Source organism: Hippocampus comes, unplaced genomic scaffold (genome assembly GCF_001891065.2).
Source record: "Hippocampus comes isolate QL1 unplaced genomic scaffold, H_comes_QL1_v1.1 scaffold295, whole genome shotgun sequence".
Classification (NCBI taxonomy): domain Eukaryota; kingdom Metazoa; phylum Chordata; class Actinopteri; order Syngnathiformes; family Syngnathidae; genus Hippocampus; species Hippocampus comes.
The window spans coordinates 11,736-38,302 of record NW_017804848.1 but is presented as its reverse complement, the minus strand read 5'-3'; the positions used below and the strand labels follow the sequence as shown (position 1 = coordinate 38,302).

At 48.3% G+C, this 26,567-nt stretch overlaps 1 protein-coding gene across 9 annotated transcripts in view; it reads right to left on the bottom strand.

Annotated features, from left to right (window-relative positions):
- Positions 1-25,802, bottom strand: part of fgfr3 (fibroblast growth factor receptor 3) — a 31,822-nt gene extending 6,020 nt beyond the window's left edge. The window contains exons 1-13 of one of the 9 annotated variants that reach the window (XM_019878593.1): positions 25,508-25,802; positions 22,913-22,978; positions 16,697-16,866; positions 10,420-10,543; positions 10,141-10,331; positions 6,534-6,678; positions 4,187-4,362; positions 2,474-2,622; positions 2,264-2,385; positions 2,072-2,182; positions 1,814-2,004; positions 999-1,121; positions 618-688 (exon numbers count right to left, since the gene is read on the bottom strand). In XM_019878593.1, coding sequence (XP_019734152.1) covers positions 618-688; positions 999-1,121; positions 1,814-2,004; positions 2,072-2,182; positions 2,264-2,385; positions 2,474-2,622; positions 4,187-4,362; positions 6,534-6,678; positions 10,141-10,331; positions 10,420-10,543; positions 16,697-16,866; positions 22,913-22,978; positions 25,508-25,709 — 1,841 coding nt within the window. In that variant the 5' untranslated portion in view covers positions 25,710-25,802. Of the gene's footprint in view, positions 1-617; positions 689-998; positions 1,122-1,813; positions 2,005-2,071; positions 2,183-2,263; positions 2,386-2,473; positions 2,623-4,180; positions 4,363-5,620; positions 5,766-6,533; positions 6,679-10,140; positions 10,332-10,419; positions 10,544-16,696; positions 16,867-22,912; positions 22,979-25,507 lie in introns of all 9 variants that reach the window. The other 8 variants (XM_019878619.1, XM_019878576.1, XM_019878584.1 and 5 more) reach the window with 8 other exon arrangements.
- Between the last annotated feature and the right edge of the window lie 765 nt (positions 25,803-26,567).

The following is a 26,567-nucleotide window of genomic DNA, read 5'->3' as shown; positions in this document are numbered from 1 at the left end:
CCCCCGAACCAGCGTGTGCCTTTGTGACCCCTGACCTGTGCGAGGTGCTTAAGAGGAGCCCCTGGTGGGAAAAGACCCCCGGGGGGAAAGTTGTGTGCGGAATGAGCGCTCCCGCCCTCTTATCTCTCGCTCGGTGGATTTCCGCAGTTAAAACACGGCTAAGACTGGCGAGGGAGTTTCCTTTAGCCCCCCCCCCCCCGAACCAGCGTGTGCCTTTGTGACCCCTGACCTGTGCGAGGTGCTTAAGAGGAGCCCCTGGTGGGAAAAGACCCCCGGGGGGAAAGTTGTGTGCGGAATGAGCGCTCCCGCCCTCTTATCTCTCGCTCGGTGGATTTCCGCAGTTAAAACACGGCTAAGACTGGCGAGGGAGCGCGGCGTTCGGCTCCCTCTGATGTCGTGTCGGGAGATTACGGAACAGGCAGAACAAACGCGCTCAGGAATGCGCCGCCGCCGCCGAAACGGGAGGAGCTCGGGATTCTCGTCGGCGAGTTGTCCGATTCGCGCGGGGCCGCTGAGCCCCCGAGGCTAACGCGCCGAGGCGGCGGGGGGATGTTTCAACGAGGGCCGGATCGCCGTCGCGTCGCGCTCGATGCCGGCGGGCGGGAAGGCAAACTCACACGTCGCTCTGGTGAGTGTAGACCCGGTCGAAGAGAGCCTCCGGTGCCATCCACTTGACGGGGAGACGACCCTGAGGAACACCACAAAAACACCAAAAGTCAACACAAGAAAAACAATCGCAAAAACAAGCCACGTGTGTAGAATCCCGAAACATTCGGAAACGTGTTATTTTTTTCCCTCTCCCCTGTAAGTTTTTTCGGACGTCGCGACTTTCTCATAAAATGTCTTTTTTCTTCTTTCGCGTCCAACTTTTCGGCGTCGTAACTTTGTGTTACAACCCTTACAACCCTTACAACTTGTTTCTTATCAAGATGAGATTTTCCCTGAGCTTTAGTGTGTCTGGGCTCTCATGGTGTGAAATAGAAGACAAGCGCACTCACATTGGTGGTCTTTTTGTAGTAGTCGAGATTGTGCACGTCTCTGGCCAGCCCGAAGTCGGCGATCTTCATGACGTTGTCCTCCGTCACCAGGACGTTCCTGGCCGCCAAGTCTCGATGGATGCACTGCAACGGGAAGGAAGGCACAAGATGCGGCAGTCCGGCGACGGCCAACTCATATTTCAGCAGCTTTTCTCAGCCCAAAATGTCTTTGCTCATAACATTACAATTTACCATTCAAGTCAAAAATGACAAAATAGGCACGCATCTTTTTCACAGGACAGTGACGAGACTGACTTTTCACTTTGAGATTCTTTTCTTGTCACTTTGGCCATTTTGACTAGCGTTATTTTTTCCCCCCTCAGCTTCTCTGCTTATTTAAATGAGGAATCTAAAAAGCATGGGCCTGACCATCGTGCCTTGAGGAACTCCCATTTCATACAGTTGATTTTTTTTTTTTTGGTTTGGTGGGCAGCTGTAGCTCACGTGATTGCAACTTTTTCTTGAACCATAAGTTTTGTTCACATACTCGAGGTGATTAGCCTTTAGAACATTTTCTTCTCAGATTACAACTTTTTAAAATCGTAACATGACTTCTCAAAACATGACCTTTCGAAGGACATGACAATTTTTTTTTTTTTTCGGTATCATGACTTTTGTCGTCTTTGCGGCCTATTTTAGAATGAAAAAGGCACGGGCCCTAGTGACGCGCCGTGCGGAACGCGCACTAACTGTCGTGTACGTTTGACTATTTTCTGGCTACCCGTTGGTACTCGTGCTCGCAGTCGAAGCGCGTCGCGAATCCACGCGGCCCTGACCTTCTGCGAGGCGAGGTACTCCATGCCTCGGGCCACCTGGTAGGCGCAGGACACCAAGTCTTTGAAAGTCAGCTGCTCGTCGGGGATTTTGCAGGTGTCGAAGGAGTAGTCCATGCCGGGCGGCCGACGCGCCCTCAGGTACTCCCTCAGGTTGCCTTTGGAGGCGTACTCCACCAGAACGTAGAGCGGACCTGCGGCAGCGCGCGGTCACTTCCGGCTAATGAGCGCGCTCGAGGACATCGGCGACGGGGGCCTCACCGTCCTGCGTGCAGGCTCCCAGCAGGTTGATGATGTTTTTGTGCTTTCCGATCATCTTCATCATCTCCATCTCGGACACGAGGTCGGACAAATCTTTGTCCGTGGCGTCATCTGAGGCGAGAGGTGGAGGAAGGGGAGGCGTCGGAGGGGTGAAGCGCAAAGCGGCCCCGTCGCGGCGAGGTGACGGCTCACCTTTCAGCATTTTGGCGGCGACCGTCAGCGGCTTGTTGGGCTTCTCCTTGTCGACGCCGATGGCCTCGGCCATCACCACCTGGCCGAAGCAGCCCTCGCCCAGAGGCTTCCCCAGGGTCAGCCTGGAAAAGCGGCAAGGGAACGACTTTCAGCGGCCCGAAGGCTAGCGTGCGGCGACAAGCAAAAAAGGCCGTTCGCGCCGGTCCGCACCGCGCTCTGGAAAACTCCCACTTGGGGTCGGCGGGCAGCTCCAGCTCCGACACGTTGGCCAGCATCGGCCCGTCGCCGGACGACAGCCGGGCGATCCTCACCAGCGGCGTGTTGGAGTTCATGGACGAGTTGGAATCCAAGGACACCTGCTTGAGTGCCCAACACAAAGCAGACCAGACCGTTATCGTCGCCGAAAGGCCGCCGCGCCGGCCCAAGACCCCGCGGGGCCGAATGACAACTCGGCAACGGCGGTTTTTCGCTGAAGGTTTCATCCATGTTTCGAGCGACCTTCGAGGCAGAAGCAACAGACTGACCTTTGAATAAAAATGAGACCAAACGGACCGAAGCGACTGAAAAATGAAACAACCGCGGCAATGATCAAGTGACCGCTGAGCTAAGTGAGCGAGAGAAAGACACGCCTTTGGTTACAACTTAGCGGCAGACGTGTTTGGTCCTCCGTCACGTCAAACCATTTGGGAATTGGATTGGAACCCGGCGGGCGACGACGACCTGTACAGATGGAAGCGGGAAACAACAAATGGCGGCGACAAGTAAGACGGGCGGAAAAGGAAGCGCTCGCGCTCTCGCCTTTCTGTCACTCTTGCCCCATTTCCAAAGCTCCGCTTCCTGGTGGCTCCATCGAGCTTTTGCGTCGCCAAACTAATTCTCATCTGAAGCAAAAGTCGAGAAAGATGTTGCCGCAGACCAAAAAAACGTCCAGGTCCAAATTTGCTTGGCCTGAAAAGTAATATGTGCTGGAAAATGCCAGGAGCTTTGCGGGAGATTGAGTCGCTTATGAAAAAAAACAGAAGGAGAGAATCGAGCGGGAGATTAGCGGGGCCGAAAAGCGAGCAAAGATTACACAAGAATGCAATAAAATCTTTGCCTTATAAGAGAGCAGCCGGACCACTTAGAATGTCGCGGCCGCAACCGGGAAGCGCTGGCGGAAAATCAACTTGAAATGTCTCACTCGGAGATTCCAAACACCCCCCCCCCCCCAAAAAAAGCACTCAAAGTGTTCACGTGATTCCATGAGGTTCGAACAAAGTCATTGACTCCTTGACCTCATCGACAAACTCACTCGCAAAGCCACAGCAAGACAAAATAACAGACTGGCTAATGAACAGACGAACGTTACGTCCCAACGTTACGTCCGACGATCAAACCGACGATCTTCACTGACGACCAACTTATTGAACAGCAAGCGGACGGACTCGTGTTGTTGGTTCAACTTACTGACTAGCAAATGACCGACCCAGTTAGTGACAAACGGATGGAGTGACTCACTAACTTAGCAAGAGAAAAACTGACTTTTAGCGCTGAAAAGGCTCAAGAAGTGCCTTGAGACGCGCCATCGCCAAGAGATTTCCGGCGGCGAAGAGTCGCAGTTGGACCCCGATTTGTCAGATGCAGAGTGGAAATGGGTACCATTCAATGTTAATTCTTCGATGAGCTAACCGGGTCACCGAATAGCTAACAGACCGAGCGTCTGCCTGGCAAAGCGATTGACTGACCGAGCGCCTCGGCCACCGAGCGGGTGAACAAACTCAACAACAAATGAATTCAACACAATTCATTTGCGCGACGGGTCAAGCTTCCATGACCGGCAGTGTGATAGGAGAGCGTATTTGACGATGGCGAGCGATTCTGACAAGGGTCGGGCAGAGGGGAGGGGGGAGTGCGGGTTCAAATCTCGTATCTACTTTCTGTTACCTGTCTCTTGAGGGGGAACTTGGAGAGTTTCTGCACGGGCGGCTCGGGCAGCGTTTTCTGCGCGCTCATGCGCATGCGGCACAGGACCACGATGACCACGGCCAGGATGAAGAGAACGCAGCCCGTCACGTAGATCAGGATGTCGGCGTAGTAGTCCTCCTTCTCCGGGCTCGCTGCTTTGGGGTCAACAACGGGCACGTGCCGGGCCACCGATGGAATTAAGCGCGCCACAAAACAAAACACAAAATAAAAATGATGAACCATTTTTAAGGCCAAGACTCATATTTGTATCATTTCACGTTAAAAATGAACAGAAAAAGAGAGAGAGAGGAAAAAAAAAAAGAATTGTCATGTTCTTTCCATGCTGCCCAGTCCTGTTGTTGTGAGTTGGTTTGCAGGTCATTGCAAGTTTCTCTCCAGGGAGCCAATTACTCGGTTGCAACGCGACAACATCGTCCTCATCAAAATAAATAAATACAGAGAACAACAAAAAAAAAAAGTCACATTTTCTAAGGCACACCGAGAACATTGAAAAGTGGTTTCGCTAACACTTGTTCAAGACCGTTTGGATTCATTTGAAGACTTTTTAAGGCCACTTGGAAAAAGTGTGAGACCCTTTCTACCATTTCAAGGTCCAATAATAAAAACATTTTTAAAAATCAAATTTCAGACTCCTCTTAGGACCATTTTGTTTTAATGTAAGCCTTTTTTTCTGACCTTTTATGGTCACTTGGATCAAATTTAAGCCACGATGCCTTTTTAAAGGACACTCGGATGAAATCCACATTTTTCGGGCTACCTGGATGAAACTGCTTACATGTGAACCGCAAACAATCAAGCCAACGGTCTATTCTTTCGAGTTATGTTCTCATCGGGATCTAAGCGCGACACGGTCAAGCTAATGTGACATGTAACACCTTGTAGCCACCGGCGCTAGCGCTGTAGTGCTCGCGCTGCTCACGTGAACGTAAGCAGCCTTCACGTGGTGGTTTCAATGAAAAGGGTCCAAACATGAAAAAAACATTTTGGGTTGTCATTAGAAATGAGTCGCTGAGAACTAGAACGGGCTAACTCCATGTTTGCCATTGTTAAGTTAGGCGCAGAGAAAAGGCCCGTCGTTCAGATGAAAACAGTCAAGCCACTCGATTGCCCATTCCGGGTTTGCTTTCCTGCTGTTTTGGTGGCTCGTTATTTGTTTGACACTGCAAATTGAAAAGAAGACAAACCAAAGGAGGAAGCATTTCAGCCCAGCCAAATGCTCTTCGATCCTGATTTTTATGCCAACAGAAGCAATGAAGGTTCTGCGGGTTTGTTTTCTAACATTAGCCCGCTGTGGTCCTCAGCGGCTCAAACGAATATCGCAGACTGTCCTGGTTCGACAGCAGACGGAGTTAGAGCGGCGGCGCGGTGGTCGGCGGTTAGCGGTGGGTGTACCTGGAAGCACCGTGAGCCAAGCAGTGTGGTGAGAAAAGCCGATAGAGTTCCCCGCCAGGCAAGTGTACTCGCCGGCGTCCTCGAAAGACACGTTGGACACCAGGAGCACCTCCAGTTCGTTGTCCGTGGTGTTAATACCCGCCGTCTGAAGGAAGGAAGAAAGGAAGGAAGGAAGGAAGGAAGGAAGGAAGGAAGGAAGGAAGGAAGGAAGGAAGGTAGAAAGGGGGGCACCACTGTCAAGAGACCACCAAACACCTTGAAGTACAACCAAGAAAAATGCCAAGATGGCGCACGAGAAGACACCCAAAGCAGAAGCGTCACCACCACGACACACAATCGTTCAACAATGGGGGAGGGAAAAAAAAAAAAATCAAAATGTCAGTTCGAAGCACTTCTGGGGTAACGTGTACTCGATATGATCAGCGTACGCATAAACCAGGGTGCCAAACCCATTTTTTGTCACGGGCCACTTCAAAGTTACGGCTTCCCTCGGAGGGCCGATGCAAATTCTCAACGTTTCAAGCCTTTTTAATGATCACTTGGATCAAATCAAAAACTATTTCAAGACTACCTCAATGAAACTGAGGATGTTTTTTTTTTTTGTTTTTTTTTTCTTCCAAGGGCAGCGGTGGACTTTGGCGAATTCAGGGCCACAGGTCACCCCTAAAATCCAGCCACTCGGCTCTTTCTTTCAATGATTGTGCACCTACATGGGCTCGATTTAACATAGCCGAAAAGTAAAAAAAAATAAAGAAATAAATAAAAAAAGTGTGATCTTTGCGGCCGCGATGGCTGAAGCCACCTCAGCAGCAGCAGCGGCGGCGGGCAGATGAAACCACAGCGAGCGCCCCCAAGAGACAAAAAAGCAGAAGACACCCAGATGCCGGCGGAAGATTTTTTTTTTTGCCGTTACCTGTTCGCCGGATTTTGAGCCAGAAGGCGTTTTGCGACCTGCCTACAAAGTTAGTGGCGCGGCACCAGTACTTGCCGGCGTCTCGCTCTGTCACGTTGGACAGTTTGAGCGTGTGCCGGGCCTCGGCGCGCCAGCTCACTACGCTCTGCAAACAATGAGGGGGGGGGAACACACGTTCAAGCACACAGGCCGCGCTACGACGCTAATGAGCGCCACGTGTCCGACGCGGGGAAAACGGGCGCGTCAAATCATCGGGGAAGCATCAGCGCAATGATTTGGACGCTTCGTTCGGTACACCCGCACGCGGGGAAGAGGAGCAGGGCGTCGGCGTCCATCCCACGGAACAATTCGGAAGACCACCGATGAACGTTTTCGAAGGCAACTGGAATGGAATTCGAGACACTTTTATCAAATGCCGTCGAGCGAGAATTCTATTTGCAAATGCAAATTTGGGGAGGTGAGCCCAGTTTGATGATGCGGGCGTACCGAACGTTACGGTGAAGCGCACGCTTATGGAACAGTAAAACCAACAACAAAGACTTGACAAAAAAAAAAAAAAAAAAAAAAAAAACAAGACACATTGCGATACGAATCGACGAGAATGAATCTTGACAGATGAGCAGTGAGTGGAGTCAACATTGTGTGTGTTTAATGCTGTTGGGCGCGTCGCTTGCTCGATTTGCTCTTTGATTTGATTTTTTTTTTTTTTCCGCCAGACTTCAAAGGATTCACGGAGCCTCCGCCTCCTCCCCTTTTCACCCGCCGCCCACTTAACTATACGCTACACGCCACACACGATATGATGGCTCAATGAATGCACACACACACACACAAATACACACACGTGGACGCACAGTACTGGGCAAATACTGTTTCAATTACGCGGCGGTCCAAAATAGAGCGCCGAGCCGCGGTTTTGGGCTGACAGGCCTGCCCGCCTGCCTGCCTTTCTCGTCCTCGCCATCTTTTCTTCCTTTTGCGAGCTCTCGTGATACGGCGGCAGATGACCCAGCTGCAGCGCATGTGGACAGCTGTGTGAATTGAAAAGGAACGCAGCCGAACACGCCCGCAAGCCAAGCTAGACTAACTTGGGAAGTGCCACCTTGGGGTGCCACCAAGATTGAAAAAAATTAGGGGAAAAAAAAAAAAATGGAAACAGAATTTGGGGAGTTCCTTCGACGTGCCTGCGAATGTAAATGAAAAACAATATTTTGCTGTCACCAGAAACGGCGATATTCTGAAAATAAGAAAAGTGTATTCCGTACGACCCGTGTGAAGTCAGTTCGACTGCGCAACACGAAATTTGGTAGACATGTCTGGCACAAGCAAACATCCCAAAAAAGTCTGAAGCAGTCATGCATGTAAAGTTTGCCACTTGGGTTTGAAGGAGCCATTTTGGCTCAGTAGTACCCTCTTAAAAAAAAAAATCATAAATCAGCACTTGAAGCTAGTTTAACCTAGCACCAAGAAACTTGGTAGCAATGTTGATCATGTGCGGACCCACCAAAAAAAAAAAACCAAAAACTCTCAAAAAGCCATGCCATCGACGGCACACAGAGTCCGCCATTTCGCTTGGAAGCAGCATTTTTGCACTTTTTACAATTACAAGTTTGACTTAGCAACATGAAACCTGGCAGGCCTGTCCGTCACGAAGAGACCCACAAAAAAAGGCTCAAGAAGCCATGCTTGAAAAGATGCAGTCAAGTCTGCCATTTGCGTCTGAAGCACCCAATTATGCAAGGACAGCAGATCTCATGTCAGGCTGAAATGAGTCTTTCGTCCATTCGTATTTGCCCAAACATTTGCGGTACAAACGACTTGTGATTTATTCCCTTGTTGGTTCATTAGCACGCTGAGATGAAAGCCACGTAAATCTTTGGAAAAACAAAGTCCTCTCTGGTTGTTTTTGGTCTCCATCCTCCTCCTCTGTCACACTTTGGTCTGTGCTGACTCTGCCCTTCCTCACTCCGCTCATTTTTTCCAAGGCTTTTTTTGGGGTTGCCTCCTCCTCCTCCTGCTTACTGCTGCCGAAAAAAAAAAAAAAAAAAAAAAAAAAAACCCACGCGACGCAGGACATCTGACGGCAGTGGCGGTTAGCAGAGACCGCCTCTCCGCCTGCGTTGCCGCCACCGCAGCAGTTAACTTAGTCTAAACCAGATGTTTGTTTAATTCGCTCGCTCACTCGGCGGCCACCTTGAAAAAAGAAAAGCGGAGGAGGCGGAACGAGAAAGTGTGGGAGTCTTTGCAAAAAAAAAAAAAAAAAAAACGCCCCCCAGAAGGGTTTTAGGGTGTTGTCCTGTGTGACTATTCTCGGCAAAACCTCCGAAAAGTCAAAGCGGCCACCAGTGCAACGTAAACAAGACTGGACTGAGCGCTTTCAGATTGACAGCGGGCAGTTTGTTTTTTTTTTGAAAATTCAGCCCCCGCAGCCAGTTCGCCTTAGCCACGTGAAATTTGGTAGCCACGTTCATCACGGGCAGACGCACATAAATGCCTCAAGAAGCTCAAAGTGAATAGACATAAGAAGACGGCTATTCTGGTTCGAAGCTGCCATTTTGCCCCAATAAACAGCCTGTATAATTTCACCGAAATAAAATCAGCCCCCAAAACCAGTTTGCTTTGGCAACATGAATTTTGGTAGCCACGTCTATCATTATCAGACGTGCATAAAAATGTTTCAAGTCATGCCCAAAAGGTTTTTTGCCTCTTAGCGTCCCAGAGAAAGTGACCCCAAAAAAAAAAAAAAATCCAGTCCTCAAAGCAAGTTTCACTTCACCGCATGAAATTTGAGAAGTATGTCTATCTTGACTCGACGTACAAGCAAAGCCTCAAAGAAGCCGTAGCTGAAAAAAAAAAAAAAAAAAAAACAAAGGAAGATGGCCATTCTGGTTTGAAACTGTCATTTTGCATCAAGAGCACCTTATATAAATTCACCCAAAAATTCCGCCCCCAAAACCTGCTGTTGTTCTGGCAACATGAAATTTGGTAGGCATATCCGTCATGAGCGGACCTACAAAACATCTCAACAAGTCATGCCCGAAAAGACACAGGAAGCCTGCCGTTTCGCTTTGAAGCAGCCATTTTGCCTTTGTAGCACCTTGTAGAAATTGACAAAAAAATCCAGCCCTAAAACCCGGTGTCACTTCAGCACACGAAATTTAGGAAGCGGGTCAGTGGACCTACAAAAAAAGCCTTAAGAAGCTTTAACTGAAGCAGCCGTTTTTTGGCCTCTTGAATATATATATATTTTTTATCCGAGAGCCAGTTGGTGTTCGCAGCATGTCTATTCCGAGCAGACCCACAAAAAAGTCTCAAGATGTTCGAAAAGACACAACACAGGAAGTCGACCGTTTTGGTTTAAGGCAGACATTCTGCTTTCATATCACAAAATATAAAATATGAGCCCCCAGAGCAGGTTGAAATTTGGTAGACATGTTTATCATTTGTCGACCCACAAAAAAAACAAAAAATCACAATAAATTATAACGGAAAAAACAATCAGCCAACTCTAATCTGCAAAGTATTCGTGTTGACGTCAGCAAAGTTTGCCGAGCGGAGGAGGAGGCGACATGAAGCGACGAGATGGGCCGCAGTGGCGCTTGCTTACCTTGAGGATTTTGACGTAGGGTCCGCCGTCGGGGTCGAAGCGGCTGCCGTTGACCTCGATGTGCTTGAGCCACTGGATGTGCGGCTGGGCGTCGCTGTAGACTTTGCAGTGGAACTCCACGTCGCTGCCCACCACCACCGACTGGTTGGCCGGCAGGCCTGCCTGCAGGATGGGCCTGTGCGGGGAGCGCTCTAAAATGGACCATTGGCGTCAGACGTTTTTTTTTTTTTTGGTGTATTCTTTCTTCCCGGAATATATTTTGACAGATCGGTGACGTACCGAGCACATCCAGCTGGTAGGTGTGCGTGATGGTGCCGTACTTGTTGTGCACCACGCACGTGTAGTTGCCGCGATCCGACGGCACGGCGCTCTCCATCACCAAAGTCCACTGCTGGTGCCGCAGCTTCGCAAACAAACAAGAAAGCGAGAGTGGGGGGGGTTCAAAGTCCGGACTGTGAGCGCCGCACATTCGGAAGAAGAACATTTCAACAATTTGGGATTGCTGAGACACTTTAGCATTTTGGGATATCTTTCAGGAGCCAAAGCTGTTCATGTAGGCGCGTGCGTGTCTTTTCCAGGCCGCACGTGTGCGCAAAATGGCGTGCGAAGCAAAGCCGACGGTGGCGAAGACGCCTCGGTGTGGGCTTGAATAACGTCTTGCGGCGTTTCAAATCTCTCCGGTGTTTTTCTTTGCGAGGCCTGCCTGCCTGAGCCGTGCCAGCTAGCGCGCGCGGCTAACGCAAAGCAGGTGTGGCGCCAAAGCCGCCAACGCGGCCCCGAGACCCCCCACCGTGCAGGTGCATGACAGGTCAAATCCAGAGGGAGAGGCCAGCGACGGCGACGTTGTCGCTTTCGCGAGCGTTTGACCCGGTGTGGGGACGTGGACATTTTTGTGCTCAAGGGCCAAAGTTGAGCTCTGAAAACCAACAGATAAGCCAGCAAAATCGAAACTAGGTCAAATATTTTCAATAAGCGGCGGCACGGTGGTGACCGGTGAGCACGTCCGCCTCACAGAGCGCCGGTCGGCGGTTCGATGCCGACCTCAGACTGCTGCCCGATGACGACTGGGACAGGCTCAGCGGTTCAGAAAATGGATGGATGGATGGAGTTTCAACCATAAAAATCTGTAGAATGCTTTATGACTATTATTTTTGTATTGTAGGTCCATTTTTTAAAATTTTGATCATAAAATAATAATGCATGCTAATTTCTCAATGCTGGAAATTATGTAAAAAATAATTTGATGTGATCACATTCATTATAAGTAAATGGTTTAATCAAGTAAAATGTAAAACTATTGATTCTACTGATGAATGAAAACAAACATTCTTTTAATGGGGGGGGGTTCAAAGTCCGGACTGTGAGCGCCGCACATTCGGAAGAAGAACATTTCAACAATTTGGGATTGCTGAGACACTTTAGCATTTTGGGATATCTTTCAGGAGCCAAAGCTGTTCATGTAGGCGCGTGCGTGTCTTTTCCAGGCCGCACGTGTGCGCAAAATGGCGTGCGAAGCAAAGCCGACGGTGGCGAAGACGCCTCGGTGTGGGCTTGAATAACGTCTTGCGGCGTTTCAAATCTCTCCGGTGTTTTTCTTTGCGAGGCCTGCCTGCCTGAGCCGTGCCAGCTAGCGCGCGCGGCTAACGCAAAGCAGGTGTGGCGCCAAAGCCGCCAACGCGGCCCCGAGACCCCCCACCGTGCAGGTGCATGACAGGTCAAATCCAGAGGGAGAGGCCAGCGACGGCGACGTTGTCGCTTTCGCGAGCGTTTGACCCGGTGTGGGGACGTGGACATTTTTGTGCTCAAGGGCCAAAGTTGAGCTCTGAAAACCAACAGATAAGCCAGCAAAATCGAAACTAGGTCAAATATTTTCAATAAGCGGCGGCACGGTGGTGACCGGTGAGCACGTCCGCCTCACAGAGCGCCGGTCGGCGGTTCGATGCCGACCTCAGACTGCTGCCCGATGACGACTGGGACAGGCTCAGCGGTTCAGAAAATGGATGGATGGATGGAGTTTCAACCATAAAAATCTGTAGAATGCTTTATGACTATTATTTTTGTATTGTAGGTCCATTTTTTAAAATTTTGATCATAAAATAATAATGCATGCTAATTTCTCAATGCTGGAAATTATGTAAAAAATAATTTGATGTGATCACATTCATTATAAGTAAATGGTTTAATCAAGTAAAATGTAAAACTATTGATTCTACTGATGAATGAAAACAAACATTCTTTTAATGATAAGGCAATGCATACCTCTTTTCCCGGTGGAATTAATTTTTTTGTAATATGACATTGAACAGTCAATAATTAAATACTGAATTGACCACTGGTCTCGTAATGTTGAAAGAATTTTTTTTTTATTATGTTAAAAGTACTTCCAAATGTGCTTCATTTCGCATTTGTGTCATTCTTGAACAAATGACTGAATTCAAACATTTATTTCATCAATATTTTTGTGTTTTACTTTTTACAGGACATCAGTCAATATTTTATCAGCGCAAAAAAAAAAAAATCAAAATAAATGATTGACAATAAATAATAAAGTAATAAATAATTTGAGAAATATTGCAGGAGCAAGCTGCTCAGCGTCGTCGTCGTCACCATCGTCCCTTCGCGCTCTCTTGGACGGCCGCGTGGAAAATGTGTGTAAATATTATTAAGCCTGCGAGTGCTGAGCAGAGCAGTAGCGCGCCCTCAAAAAAGAAGGAAAAAAAAACAAAAAACGGTGAGATGGCTCCACCCCGTCTCGGCCGCGCTATGACCCAACAAGAGGAAAAACTTGATGGAGCCGTCGCACGTCACGTTTCTATGATCCTGGAATGCGTTCTATGAATGACACGGCACCTCGGTATGATCTCATACGCCGCAATACGGACACAATACCTTGTCCTTACGATTTTGCGTTTGACTGAATCATTGCTGAATGCTGCTCCGGCCTCCTCATTGTGCCGAGTGTTTACGCGCGAGGACGTGCTTGTGTCAAGAGCGGCAAAGCGGATTAGGCACGGCTGTCGCTCGGGGAATGATGTTGTCACTTCAATTCAAGAGAGGTGACGACCGCTTCACCCCTGAGTCCCAGCAGGGGGTCTTAGGTGTCCACGAGGGCCGTGTGGGGGGGTGACTCCGGGGTAACGGAGTCCCGTCACTGCGGAGGTCATCACGGGGGGGTCTGTCATCAGGCTTTGTGCCTGTCCAGCCCTCAATCAGCAGATTACGTCTTTCTTTGCCCGTGCCGCCGTAGCGTGTGAAAGGACGCGGCACGCGGCTTGAAGTCCTCGTGACGTCGTGATTCGGCATTTAGGAATTCCCTCGTTTGCGCAATTGTTTCGGAAACCAACCCGACGCTCGTCAATGGAAAAACATTTTCAATTTGCTGTGCTTCGGCCAAAACCACGTGCACGATAAGAGATTGCTTTGACGTCACCTTAGGGTTAGTAACTTGGACTTTACATTTTTACTTAAGTTCCAGTGGAGATTTAAATGTTTTGTTTGTGTACCTGGTTTGAACAATGGCTGACTTGAAGATATTTTTTTTTAAATGACCGCTATCTCTCCCCCAAAGTTAGATTGTGACTAACTAACAAACTAATCAACAAGGTTAGATCCTAATTCCATCATGCTAGCTAGCAAACGAACTGGCTAAACTAATGACCTCACTAACATCAGAGGAGAAACCCTTTCACCTTGCCTGTCAAAGAAATATTTTTCACATTGATTGTGAAAGGACACGCAATTTTTGGGGCTCGTACCAGAGGTGGCATAGCAGCCACAGCCAGACATTACCTGATGTTTCGAGATTTTTCTTCCTAGTCGCCTATTTGCTGATTTGTGTGAAACGACAGTATGGGGGTTGAAGTTAACCGGTGAAATTCCTGGCTTGCAAGCAAGTATCAGAAGCTGTGTTGCCCCTTTCACGCAGCCTGTCAAAAGTTGTTGTTCTGTGTGAAAGGCCTCAGAATGAGATTTGAAGTCAACGGGTGCTCAAGTCCAGATGCAAAATTAGCAGCGTCAGAGATCATAACAGAGGCACGACGATTGCTGTGTTGCCCCAAAAGGGTCATTTTCTCATGTCACCCGTCAGCGTAAAAGGTACCAACCCCAAATTTTCACAATACAGCTACTATCAGAGCGGTAACAGAGGGGGAATGGGGCTGGTGTTTTGTGCTAACCCAAAGCTCTTGCAAACGAACCACCATTAGCTAAAGGATAAACTCAGTTAAGACTCTAGGTGACGATTCCTCGGCCAGGCGGCGATGGCTCCGTTGGAAAAACAACTTTCAGTTCCCGCAGGCCGTCGGGCGAGCGATGAAATCCAAGAGCTCACCACGGGATTAGCATGCCGCTAACGCCGGGATGCAAACTTTTTAGCTCGGCGGTAGTGGCGGTGGCTGGAGGGCTGGCGACAGGTGCCGGTGGGAGGATGGGAGGGGGTTTCGAGGGGGGTGGGGGGGACAACTGCTGGCGGCCCGCTGGGAGCAGATGTTGGAGATCTCCGTAAACTGTTAATAGCGACGGGATCTCCTTACGTTAACTCTTGAAAGGACAACGCCAACACTTTTCCCACCGCTTCAGCCACACTAATCACATTGCAAAAACTCCAATTTGACACAGCAACATGAAATTCGGTAGACATGACCATGGTGAATATAGCCACAAAAAAAGTCTCAAGAAGCCAAGCTTGAAAAGACAAAACAAGTGTGCTATTTTGCTTTGGAGCGGCCATTTCAGGCTCATTTGGGCCCTTCAAATTATTCTAATCGCGTTTTGGTGAAAATGAAGCCAGTTTGACATCAATGTTGAAAGACAAGTCTATCGGGACCAGACCCACAAAAATTCTCCATAAGCCATCGCCAAAAATATGCAGCAAGTTGCTCATTTTGGTTTGAAGCTGTCATTTTAGTCTCGTTTTCAAGGTCCTTCAGTCTCCGAAACAAAATTCCGACCCCAAATCCAGTTTGCGTGAGCAACATGAAAATATCCATCCTCCCAAAGTCTCAAGCCAAGTCCAAGAAGAAAATGGTGTCATTTTGGTTTGAAGTGGCCATTTTGCCTCACGAGCACACTGAACAAGTGAACGACTCAAATCAGGCCCCAAATCCGGTTGGCCGTAACAACATGAAATTTGGAAGGCACGTGTATCACGAGTTGACCCACAAAAAAGTCTTAAGAAGACATGCCTGAAAGGACACGAGACATCTGCCATTCTCGTTGAACATTTCGGCTTATTTTCTATTTGTCTCGCGCGTGTCAAAATGGTGTCGCTTTAAACCGAAAAGTCACATTTGTGGCGTTCGCCCCGCGTGCCCGCTCGCAGGAACGATGACAAAAGCGAGGCGAGCAGCTGCTTGCGGCGCTGCCGCCTCGCTGTCAACGCCGCGCTATCGGGCCAGCGTTCAAGTATTCCAGCAGCACTCCGGTTTCAACGCGGCATTATTTATTTTGGTGGTCCCCACCGAGGGAGTCCGAGGCGGAGGGGGCGGGTCCGGAATTCTACGGAGGACGTGCGGCCCGGCGGGGCGATCCTGACCTTTATTTGCCACGAGAAGACGAGCGGGATCACTTTCTCCGCTTTTAGACACTCCCACGTGGAGAGCGGGGCGCAGCGGAACGCAGCGGGCTGCGTAAACGGGGATTAAAATGCTGCTGGGCTAAAAGGCTCCCGAGCATCGCTTGGACTACAGGCAGGCGATCAGCAGGCAACCCAGACTGAGGAACAGGAAAAATGTTTGCAACAATGGCATTTATTCACGATTTCTATTCAACTCGGTTTCAGGTGCCTTTGCTCACTGAGCACATTTTATTGATCTCCCCACATTGAAGTTATTTTCGATGCAACAGATTACGATTCCGACGAGATTCATCATCATTTTTTTCTGACAAAAAAAATGTCACGGTGTTATCGATTATGGTCGTATTTTTTTGGACAAGATGTCCGATTAAAGTAAACATTTTTTTCAGTCGCATAATCACATGAAATGAGAGAGAAACAATAAACCAGGTGACAGTTTTCTCGGCCGACAATAATAAAGCACAAATATTTTTTCCGACGTTTGCGGCATTGTGGGAGTGAACACGACCGACTTACTTTCTATCCAATGAAAGCAGCTCCACTTATTACCTTTAAATTGAGTTCAGAGGAGGCGCACGTGCGCACGGTCGATGCCATTGCCGAAGCAGAAATAGACTCGCTGGAGTCCACGCGGAACATGCAGACCTCCACTTGTGGAATCATTTCTACAATGACTCAAGAGGATTCGACGCGCGCTCGGCTCATATTTAAAAATGAAATCCGATGACATCCACCACACATAACAACGGAGCACAGAATCTCCCTGCCTGCGCTTCAATCAAATTCACCCTCCGCGCCACAACTTTGTCCTGCTTTTTGCCGGTCTGAGGTCTTCCGGTCACTGTCTGGCGTCGTAAGAGAAAATGTGCGGAACGCCCGTTGATGGCTTGGAAGATTGCGTAAAGCAAGCCCAATCGGAAGCGTAGATATCAGGTGGATGATGTGACCCACGCAAAACAAAGCGAGTGTTGCCGGGCTGACCTTGATGCCGCCCATGCGCTGCTCTCCCTTAAAGTCTTTGCCGTTCTTGAGCCAGTGGATGGTGGGCGTGGGGTTGCCCGACGCCGCGCAGCGGAACTTGACCGTGTTGGCGGCAGGCACCGCCAGGAGCTTCTTGTCCATCCGCTCCGGTCTGGTCCAGTACGGAGCTTCTGCGCGCAAAAACACAGCGCAACATTGTCAAACCTTTCTCCGATTTTAAGGACAACATTTGGGGGGAGTTTGGAATATAACAAACTGGTGCTGGAATGTGATATTGACTTGAAAAAACATTGACTTACAATATTAAAGTTTTGATTCTAGACTCTACATTAATTTTTTTCATTGGAAAAAAGACACGACTAGAAAGACGTTTATTTTTTTTAAAAGATAAAGTCTTGGAGTACATTAAAATTGTATTTTGAAGTTTTTTTTGGGGAGAATATCCGTAAACATGAAAAGATCAAATTGTATTTAAAAATTTAAAAAAATAATCTGTCGTCGTTGTTGGAATACAGAAAATGTGTGTTTGTTTTTAAATTACATTTTATATATATCATATGTCATACATACTGTATATCATATATATTATTAGAATTCCCAAAACTTTTCCACCAATAATTTATCTGAACAGTGAAAAAAAAAAGTTAAAAAAAAAAAAAAAAAAAATCAGGAAAAGCCGACTTCACCATCTGCAGTTTATTTGGAGCTAATCAGAGGCACTTGTGTGCTGACTCCTCTTTAATTAGATGTTACACATGATGGTGGGAAAAGTTTCGACATGGTCTGTTTTTTTTTTTTTCTACATCACAAAAGCTGGCATTTGAACAAGGGTGTGTAGACTTTTCATACTCGCTTCACATGTACGTCAGAAGACATGTGAGGTATAGTTAAAAACAAAAAAAAAAATACAGCAACTCCAGATGCTAACATGCGGCCCAGTCATCCATTCCATTCAAATGGAACGTCTTCATGTCACTTTTTATGAGGCAAACACGCACAGAACACACAGACAAGGACCCCAAGAGCTCAGATGAGGATGAGGAGGGGGGGCGAGGATTCCCCCAAATTTAAAAAAAAAAAAAAAAAAACGCAGCTTCTCTGTTAAACGCACTTTGACGGTGCCAAACGCTCGCCGAAGACGTCGGATGGCCGCAACGCTTTTGTTTTCCAGCGTCGCACTCTCCTGCCATTCACTAGGCTGCCAAGGTGATTTATTGACTTGTTCTCACACACCAGCGCGCCATCGTGACAGTGAGCCCCGCCCACCCCCCCATCTCCAGAATGCGAGTGCGTGTGTGTGTGGCTCAGAGCTTAACGCAACAAAAGCCAAGGAGGTGGTTGACCGCTCATCAGATGTCTCTTTTACTTTTGTACAAGCAGCAGAAGGACTGAGAGGAGCTCATTAGCATCTCAATGTGTGTGTGTGTGTGTGTGTGTGTGTGTGTGTGTGTGTGTGTGTGTGTGTGTGTGTGTGTGTGTGTGTGTCTTTGAAAGAATCTTGAGCGTCCAGCAGCAGACCGTGGGCGACTTTCTTCTCTTTCTTTATCGGGTCTGCCGGACGCAGCCGTCAGCGCGAAAAGGTGCAGGCCACCACACGTGTCTTTCTCAGCCTGACGGTTTGAACGTGCCTTTAAGTCCATTAAAATATATGAAAAAAGTTGTCATCTTACAAAATGAAAGTTCTTTTTTTCCCCTTTCAAAAAGAAAATATCTGAAATGTGTCCTTTTTTTTTCTTTTAGAAACTATTGATAGAAAAAAAAAAAATCCAAAACTTGAACTTACAAAAAAGGCAGACAATAGAGAGCAGGATTGTATTTAAAAATTAAGTCATGAGGGATTAAAATTATAATTTTAAGAAGTTCACGTTTTTGGAGGTTTTTTTTTTTTTCAAAGAAAATAGTCCAAATATATTGAGAAAAAAAAATCCTAGAAGAGAAGTCAAGTCACATTTTCTTTTCTTAAATTGTTTTTTTTTTTTTAAGTCCTAGTATCATGAGTTTTCTTTTTTTTTGGGTGTGGGGGTTGGGGAAGATAAACAAGAAAAAAGTTGGAATATCAAGATTAAAATCTCCCTCATTGAGCGAATAAAATATTATTTCTTCCGGGAATGAAATATGATGAGAATATTAGGAGATGAAAGTCCAATTTTTTTCAAAGGAAAACAATTGGAATGGTTGTAAATTTTCAAGGAAAACAGTCTTCTGTCCTTCCTCCGAAACGTCCATTTTTGTTACTGATTTTCTTTGGGTGGCGTACACAGACTGGCGAGGATGCAGCCGCGCGCGTGCCCGACGGGTCGTCGCTCTTCCCCAGCCGGCGAAAAGCAACGCTCGGGTTGCACCTTAAAAGGGAATTAGCTGCTGGATTTGATTATTTCCTCCTCGCGTCGGCCGAGGCGGCGAGGAGACGCCGACGCCGCGCTCTGCTTTCTTGGCGTCGCCGTCGACCGCATGCGCGCGCGCGCACACCCGGGCGCACTTTTTATGGCCTCTCGATGTGTGGTCCTGCTCCTCCGCGGCTTCTGCATGCAAAACTCCGCTGTCAGCCATCATCGTGTTTTTACCCAAAACTGCACAATCCGGCCTCTGTTACAGACTCTTACAGCCCCCCCACCCCCGGCCCCCCACCCTGCACCCCCCCACCAAAAAACACAGCGAGCTTACTTGTTGCTACTCTTCCAGCGTTCTCGCCTCTGCCGCGATTCTATTCGCAGAACATGAAACGTTTTCCTTGACGCTAAGTATGAGCGCTTGGAACTTGAAACCGGGTTGAGGCGCTCCCGTCCGACAGCCAGCAAACGGGAAGAGAGAAGAAGGCGGCGGTCCTCGGAGACGAAAGATCACGCGGAGATGAAGAGGACGTAAATCAGAGACGAAAAACAAAAAGCAAAGCGGTGAAGATCAAGGGTCGCGGGGGGGGGGGGGGGGCCGGAGCCGTCTTCGGGCAGTCGGCGGGGGACACCCTGAACCGGTTGCCAGCCCATCGCAGGGCACACAGAAACGAACAACCATCCGCACTCACGCTCACCCCTCGGGACAATGTCGAGTGTTCAAACAGCCTGCCGCGCATGTTTGTGGAATGTGGGAGGAAACCGCAGTACCCAGAGAAAAGCCACGCGGGCGTGTTTGGAAGTGACACGAGTCGCAACGACCAAAACAACTTCATGAACTTCCTGTGTTCTCAGCGCGCTTTTCATGCACCGGGGGGATATTTTTAGATGGCCGCTGGGATTTCCTCCTGGGTTAGTTAACCGGGCCCGCACCCGCTAACAGGTGGACGTGACGAGGAGCCGCAACGCATACCGCCGCGGGGTTATCGGCGTCCCCCCCCACCCCAGCGGGGTGTGCAGAACGCCGCCCCCGCGCTGAGGAAATACCATCCCGCCAATTAGACACGGGATGAAGTTTCTGTGCGCGCTTGAGCGGATGCGGCGCAGGACAGAGTGACATTCAAATATCGGCTGCTCATCTGGCTATGGAGCGGGTGCGCGCACGAACGCCGTGGAGATGTGGAGGGGGGGTGTGACGAAGCTTTGACAATCGGTGCACCTCCTCTGTCCGGATATTGAATGCCTGGCGTCAAAAGTTTTGGGGCATATTGCAGGTGAGAGGGGGTGCGTCACTCTGTCGTCGGGGCAGCGTGGCTTAAAAAAATGTGGGAAATGATGAGGTTATATTTGTAGGGTGTGTGCAGGGGAGAGGGGGTGCGCCACGTCTCTGAGGATGTTCAAAGTGGGTGCATGGTTGAGAAAGCCTGGCAAAATGGGACGAACTAGATTTTTAGGGGTGTATGTCAGAATATGGCAAATTAGGACAGATTTTGGGGGAGGTTATGTATGGGGGAGAAGGGGTGCGCCAACTCTTCTGGAAGGTTAAAGTGGGCGCATGACTGAAGAAGTTTGGGAATTATGACTTTATAGTTTGACGAAGTATGCCGGGATACCAACGCTGTGTTGGAAGGAGGTGTATTGCTTTTTTGAAGGGTGGATATGAGGCATAGGGGGGTGCCCCAAATGGAAAAGTTTTTGCAGGTGCGCCAACTGTGTCAGGTTTTTGAAGGGAGTGGCTTGAAACAAGTTTGGCAAATGTTGACACTGTTCGGCAGAATGGGTCGAGGGATGAGGAGGTGCGCCAACTCTGTTGGGATATTCGAGTCGACGTGTGACTAATACAGTTTAGGAAAGTTTAACTTTGATTGTTAGGAGGGTGGCATGTGTGCGATGGGGGTGTGCCGCCCCCCGTGGGGATACTGCAGCGGGTGCCTCTGGTCACGCACTGTTGTCGTTGTTATTGTTGTTGTGGAGAGCAAACAGAAACTTGCCCGAATGATGAAAGCAAACAGCAATTAGTGAGAAGCGTGCAAGTCGACACGCCAGGCGGCGGTTCACTGATCAGGAGGCCGCGTGGCCAAAGGGGGGTGCGGCGGAGGGTAATTGCCTAATTGTGTAATTTGCCCTCGCCGACGCCCGCTACGCACACGTGCGCCGCGGCCGAGCGGAGTGGCGATTTCGCCCTTTGAAGGTGTGCCGTAGAAGAATGGCGGCCGGCAGGCGGGTTAGCGTAGCGTAGCGTAGCATGGGCTGGCGAGCGGCTGGCTCTCTGCTTGGCTGCCAGCGTAAACAAGAGACGGGGACACGCCACAGATTAGCCTCTCTTCACATTCCTACACACACACACACACACACACACACACACACACACACACACACACGCACACACACACACACACACACACACACACACACACACACACACTGCGGCTTCATGCCACATTCCAAAAGGCAAATATTTTGCCCCGGCCGACAGCTTCATGACGGACATCAGCTTGGTGCGATTTTGTGTCACCCGGTTGACGCCAACATTCCGCCTCAAAGTGCGTTTGCGTTTAATGTGCTAAAGGTCGGCGTTTAGTCGCAGCGCACAGTGTCCATTCGCGGCATTTTTCCACCCTGATCATTCTTGAGTAAATAATCCATAAATCTTCATCTGACAGTCCAACATGGATCCAAGCGTGCAGCTGATGCGATGCGCGTCGCCGTGAATGCATATGCTAATTCTCCGCTGCAGTCCCCAGTTGGGCTTTTCCACAACGATCCGAGATATTAAAATTGACATCCAGTCCAAAAAAAAGCTAAAGAAACCAGACAAGTCAATCCTCTCTCAAGCAACATTGCGATGACCGAATCAACGATATTCTCATCATCAATCGAGCAAATATCGGGACGGATCCGGTTAGCGCGCCAGCGGGCCGCCGTCTGTCTTTTGTTCGTGCTGCGAGGCATTTTTCGCTTTGTCTTTCCTGTGCCGTTCGTCTGACTCTGGGGGCAAATATTTCCCGTCTTTTGGTTTCGAGTCACATGTTTGGGTCTCCTTCTTGTAGGAGCAATTAGCGCTGGCTTAGCGCACATGAAGTTAGCGCTTTTCTGGGCTAATCCCCGCACTGCTGGCCCGGGACCCGCCGTGTCATGAGGTGGATTTACCGGCTAAGATTAAGGCTGTTTTGTCACATGGAGGACGCCGCATTCCGTCCGTACAATCGAGATGGCGCCGTTGCGCTCGGAGAACACGGCGCTTGCCCGTACGATACCAAGTCATTCGCTGCCAACGCTCCCAGTGCGTAGAAGGCGAGTCCCGGTGCACTCTTATGGCGTTGCGATAGCAATTAGAATGTGACACAGTACGATTCAATTCAATCCCAATTTGATATGTTGTCCGGTAAGGGCTGCGACGAACGATTATTTTGATCATCAATTCATCACACAATTATTTTGTCGATTAATCGACGGATTGCATTAAAAAAAAAAAAAAAACATGTTTAGATTTCCATTCTTTTATTCAATCATTATTTCAGAATGGACAGTGTAGAAAATGTGCAACATTTCCTGTTGACAAGCGAATATTTGGAGCATTTAAAATGAAAAAAACGTGTTTAAATGATTCAGCGTCTCTCAAAAAATTGATTGGTGTGATAATTGATGAACGGTTGTACGCCTGGGTTTGATTCAATATTATTCGCTCCAACGCGATAACGTTCAACGTTATCAGTGACGATGAAGACCATTGACTAAAAACGATGATGCAACACTGAAGGATTCACTTCAATTACAAACGGGATTCACTCAAAATACGTAACTACGTATATTTGAAGCACTCCAAAAATGATAACAAACAAAATTCAAACATCAAAACAGAGAGAGAGAGAAAATAAGAATTCACCATTGCCATTACCTGCATCTTCGGGATCTTCATCATAATCTTCATCATCACCGGATGACAGAGAATCTAAAAACAAACAAACAAGAAATGAGTTGATTAAAATTTAAAATTTTTAATTAAAAACAAATTAAAATAAAATTTAAATTAATTAAAAATTGTAAATTAAAAATTTAAACATAAATTTAAATTACATTTAGGAAATTTCAATGTAGGAAATTTAAATTTATGAAATTTTAATTAAAATTAAAATTGTAATTTTAATTTAAAATTTTTAAATTCAGCTACCCATCAGGCAAAGTTGCCGAAAACGTCAAACGTCACCCTTGTTCATTTGAATACATTTCATCGGTCTTATCAACGCCGGCAAACAATGTGCGGACAGTGACTGCCACACATAAAGATAACTGGCTAGCGTCATATCATCCACCCCCCCGTCGTAATTTTGTTGACCGCCACGGGCCTCCCGCGGGGCCGTTGGTGGACCGTGCGAGGCGTCCACTTAGCGCCATCCGGGCGCCGTCCAGGCGCTAAAGCCGATTACACGGACGCCGCATATCTGACACCTTGCTCAAAAATTTGAGGCAAAACACAACAGTACGTTGTGTGTGTGTTCTACGAACTGTTTGGAGAACCGCGTGCGTACACGGGGTGGGGACAGGAAACGGCCTGCACACGCTGTACAAAGTCCCACTTGACTTGCCGCTGAAAGGCGGACGAGTGAGTGCGAAAACGACTCCCAAAAGATGAAAATAGACAGTCACCACCTCGCTTCGGTTCTTTTTGATTCTACTCTCAAAAAACACTTTTTGAAAATTCTGCCCCCAAAGCCACTTTCACTGAAGCAATGTGAAATTTGGTTTGGTTCACATGTCAATCATGAAGAGATCCATAAAAAAAAAAAAAAGTCTCCTCCAGAAGTGACGCCCCAAAAAGCACAGGAAGGAGGCCATTTTGGTTTAAAGCAGCAATGTTGGCTCGGGAGCGTCCTGTAGAATTAAAAAAAAAATAAATAAATTGCCCCCAAAACTTGGGATTTTGTAGGCACGTCTGCCATGCGTAGACCCACAAAATAGTCTCAAGAAGCCATGCTTTAAACGACACAAACGTCTTTCATTTTTGTTTAAAGTGGAAATTTTGTGGCCTTTGTTTGACATTTTGGGAAAAATCCGCCTCAAAACACCAGTTTGACTGAGCAACAAGAAATTTGGTCGACATCTCTTTCATGAGTGAACCCACCAAAAAGTCTCACCAAGCAATGCACAAAAAGACACAGGAAGGCGGCCATTTGGTTTGACATTTTGGGCTCATTTCGACCCTTTCCAGGGATCCTTGAAGACAAACATTGCCACTAAATTCAAAGATCGTATAAAAGCGGCCTCATCCCAGAGCTTCAGTACAACTGCTAACTTGATTTGTTGATACAAAAGTAGAAGTCATCCACGTCTGACGCAAAAAAAAAAAAAAAAAAGGGCCATTTCTTTCCCGGCTTGATGCCAGTGTGCGCTTCTCTCATTTCTTGCCACGCCATCTGTTGGCAATGATGAAATGTTTCCAGCTAATTGCTTTCTAATGAATCAATAAGTGCCTCAGCTGGTGTGCAAAAGTTGCCCGGCATGTCATCTCCAACCCCACACGCACGCGCGCACGCACGCACGCACACACACACACACACACACACACACACACACACACGCCCCTTCACCTTCTCTTTTCGGTCCCCCCCCCAAGAAATCCGAAGGCAAGCGTCAAGTAAAGATGAAAGAAGGTCCCTCGTCAAGTGCCCCTTGAGTCCGGAGTTTTACTTTCACGATTTGGAGAAGAAGACCTAACGTGTTGTTTTTTTTGACACTGTACTGTAGATATATGGGGCCCCCCCCCCCCCCCCCCAAAATCTTTGTCCACCTGAAAAGGCATAAGTAGAGCGCTCCGCAACAACAGCTGGCGCCCATAAAGCAGCTGGTGACAGTGGCAGGTGAGCTCATGGGACGCCTGGAGAAAGCTAGCAACAATGTCGGCGACTGCTACCAATTCGCTCCATGAAAAGAATGACAGGACAGGAACGACTCCTCCGTCGCGTGCGCCGGCTTCATGGTCCTGCGCTTTCGCAAATTTCTTTTTTTTTCCTTTCCTTTGAGTTTAGAGCTTTTTTTTTAAATTCTGCCTCCCGCTTAATTTGGGTTTAACGTCATTTGTTCAATGTAGAATTTATTTTGCAGCGACTGTTAGCTGATGAGATGGGTTGCCGTCGAAGTCAGTAACCTGTCACCCTCTTATTGCAAATGATGAGTCAATTTTCCTTTAAAAGCATCGAGTTAAACTTAACTTGCTGTACATGACAGCGTTTCCTATTCTGGTGCTGCCTAGATGGGTAGCAGTACGACTCAGGCTGGTCTTTGGCTTAGCATAGCGCCATAAGTATGGCCATGGCAAGGAAGCTCTACCGTGGACTTTTGGAGAGACCGTTTTGCTGCCTCGACAGGTAGCGGGAGAAATCCGTCACCCGCCACCCTGGTGGCATAATTTAGCACAAAAAGCACAAGATAACCAAAATCCTCCAAACTGGTTTGTCGGGTGGGGGTAGAAAGTAGTCCATACCTGTCACCCTGATGGTGTAGTTGCTGAGCAGCTTGTTATTGCGGGCCAGTCGGCAGGCGTACACGCCCGAGTCCTCGTACGACACGTTGACGATGCGCAGCATCCTCGGTCCGGGCCGCGTGCGCTCGCTAGGCGAGAGCACCCCGCCGTCCTTGTACCAAACGGCGGGCCGGGCCGAGTCCTCCTCGGGGTCGCATGCCATCTCCAGGGTGTCCCCGACGCCCAGGACGAAGTCCTCCAGGAAGGCCGACTCGCTGGACACAGCGTCTGCGCCCAAGAACAACAATCAACATCGGCGTTTTACACATCTTGATGTCAATAATACACATTGATCTTTTTTTTTTTTTTCTTTCTGATTGGCTGAGAGGAATCACACGGGTGCATTCAAGTCACCAAAAGACGGTTCCCACATTTCTGGACTCATACCACAAAACGGCTGGAGGAAAACACTCCAAAATTCGGAAAAGGCAAACGTGCCATTCAACGGGAGTCTTGCTCAATGTTTGCATGAGGTAAGCAGAGAGAGCCGGAGAAAAATCAACACGCCACGGCGACCCTTTAAATCAGGCCTCTCCCTCTCGCTTCCACGCCGTTTCCGTGATAACCATTCAAGGGAATGCTGTGACCCCCGTTTACGTCCCCTCCCTTCCCACACACACACACACACACACACACACACACACACACACACACACACACACACACACACGTCAGCTTGAGAGCGACAATGCCACGAGTGTTTGCACACACACACATCAGAACCCTGGGAAAGGGCGAAGGAGGCGTGTGATAGATGACGGCCTGACACACCCACCGGTGACCCGACGAGAAAAGGTGGAGGCGCTCTTGGAGCAGGCTGACGCGCACGAAACGGCAAGTTCAAAACAGACGAGAAAGCTCACAGAGTTGATTCATTTGGACTCAGTTGTTCTTCTGCCTAGATGGGCTGCAGAAGAAATATCAAGTTTGTGTCAATCCTCTGAATTTAAATGTCGATGTGATTTCATTCAATGGACGGCTTTTACAGGTTGATACGCAAATCATGAAGCTTTGTTGGGCC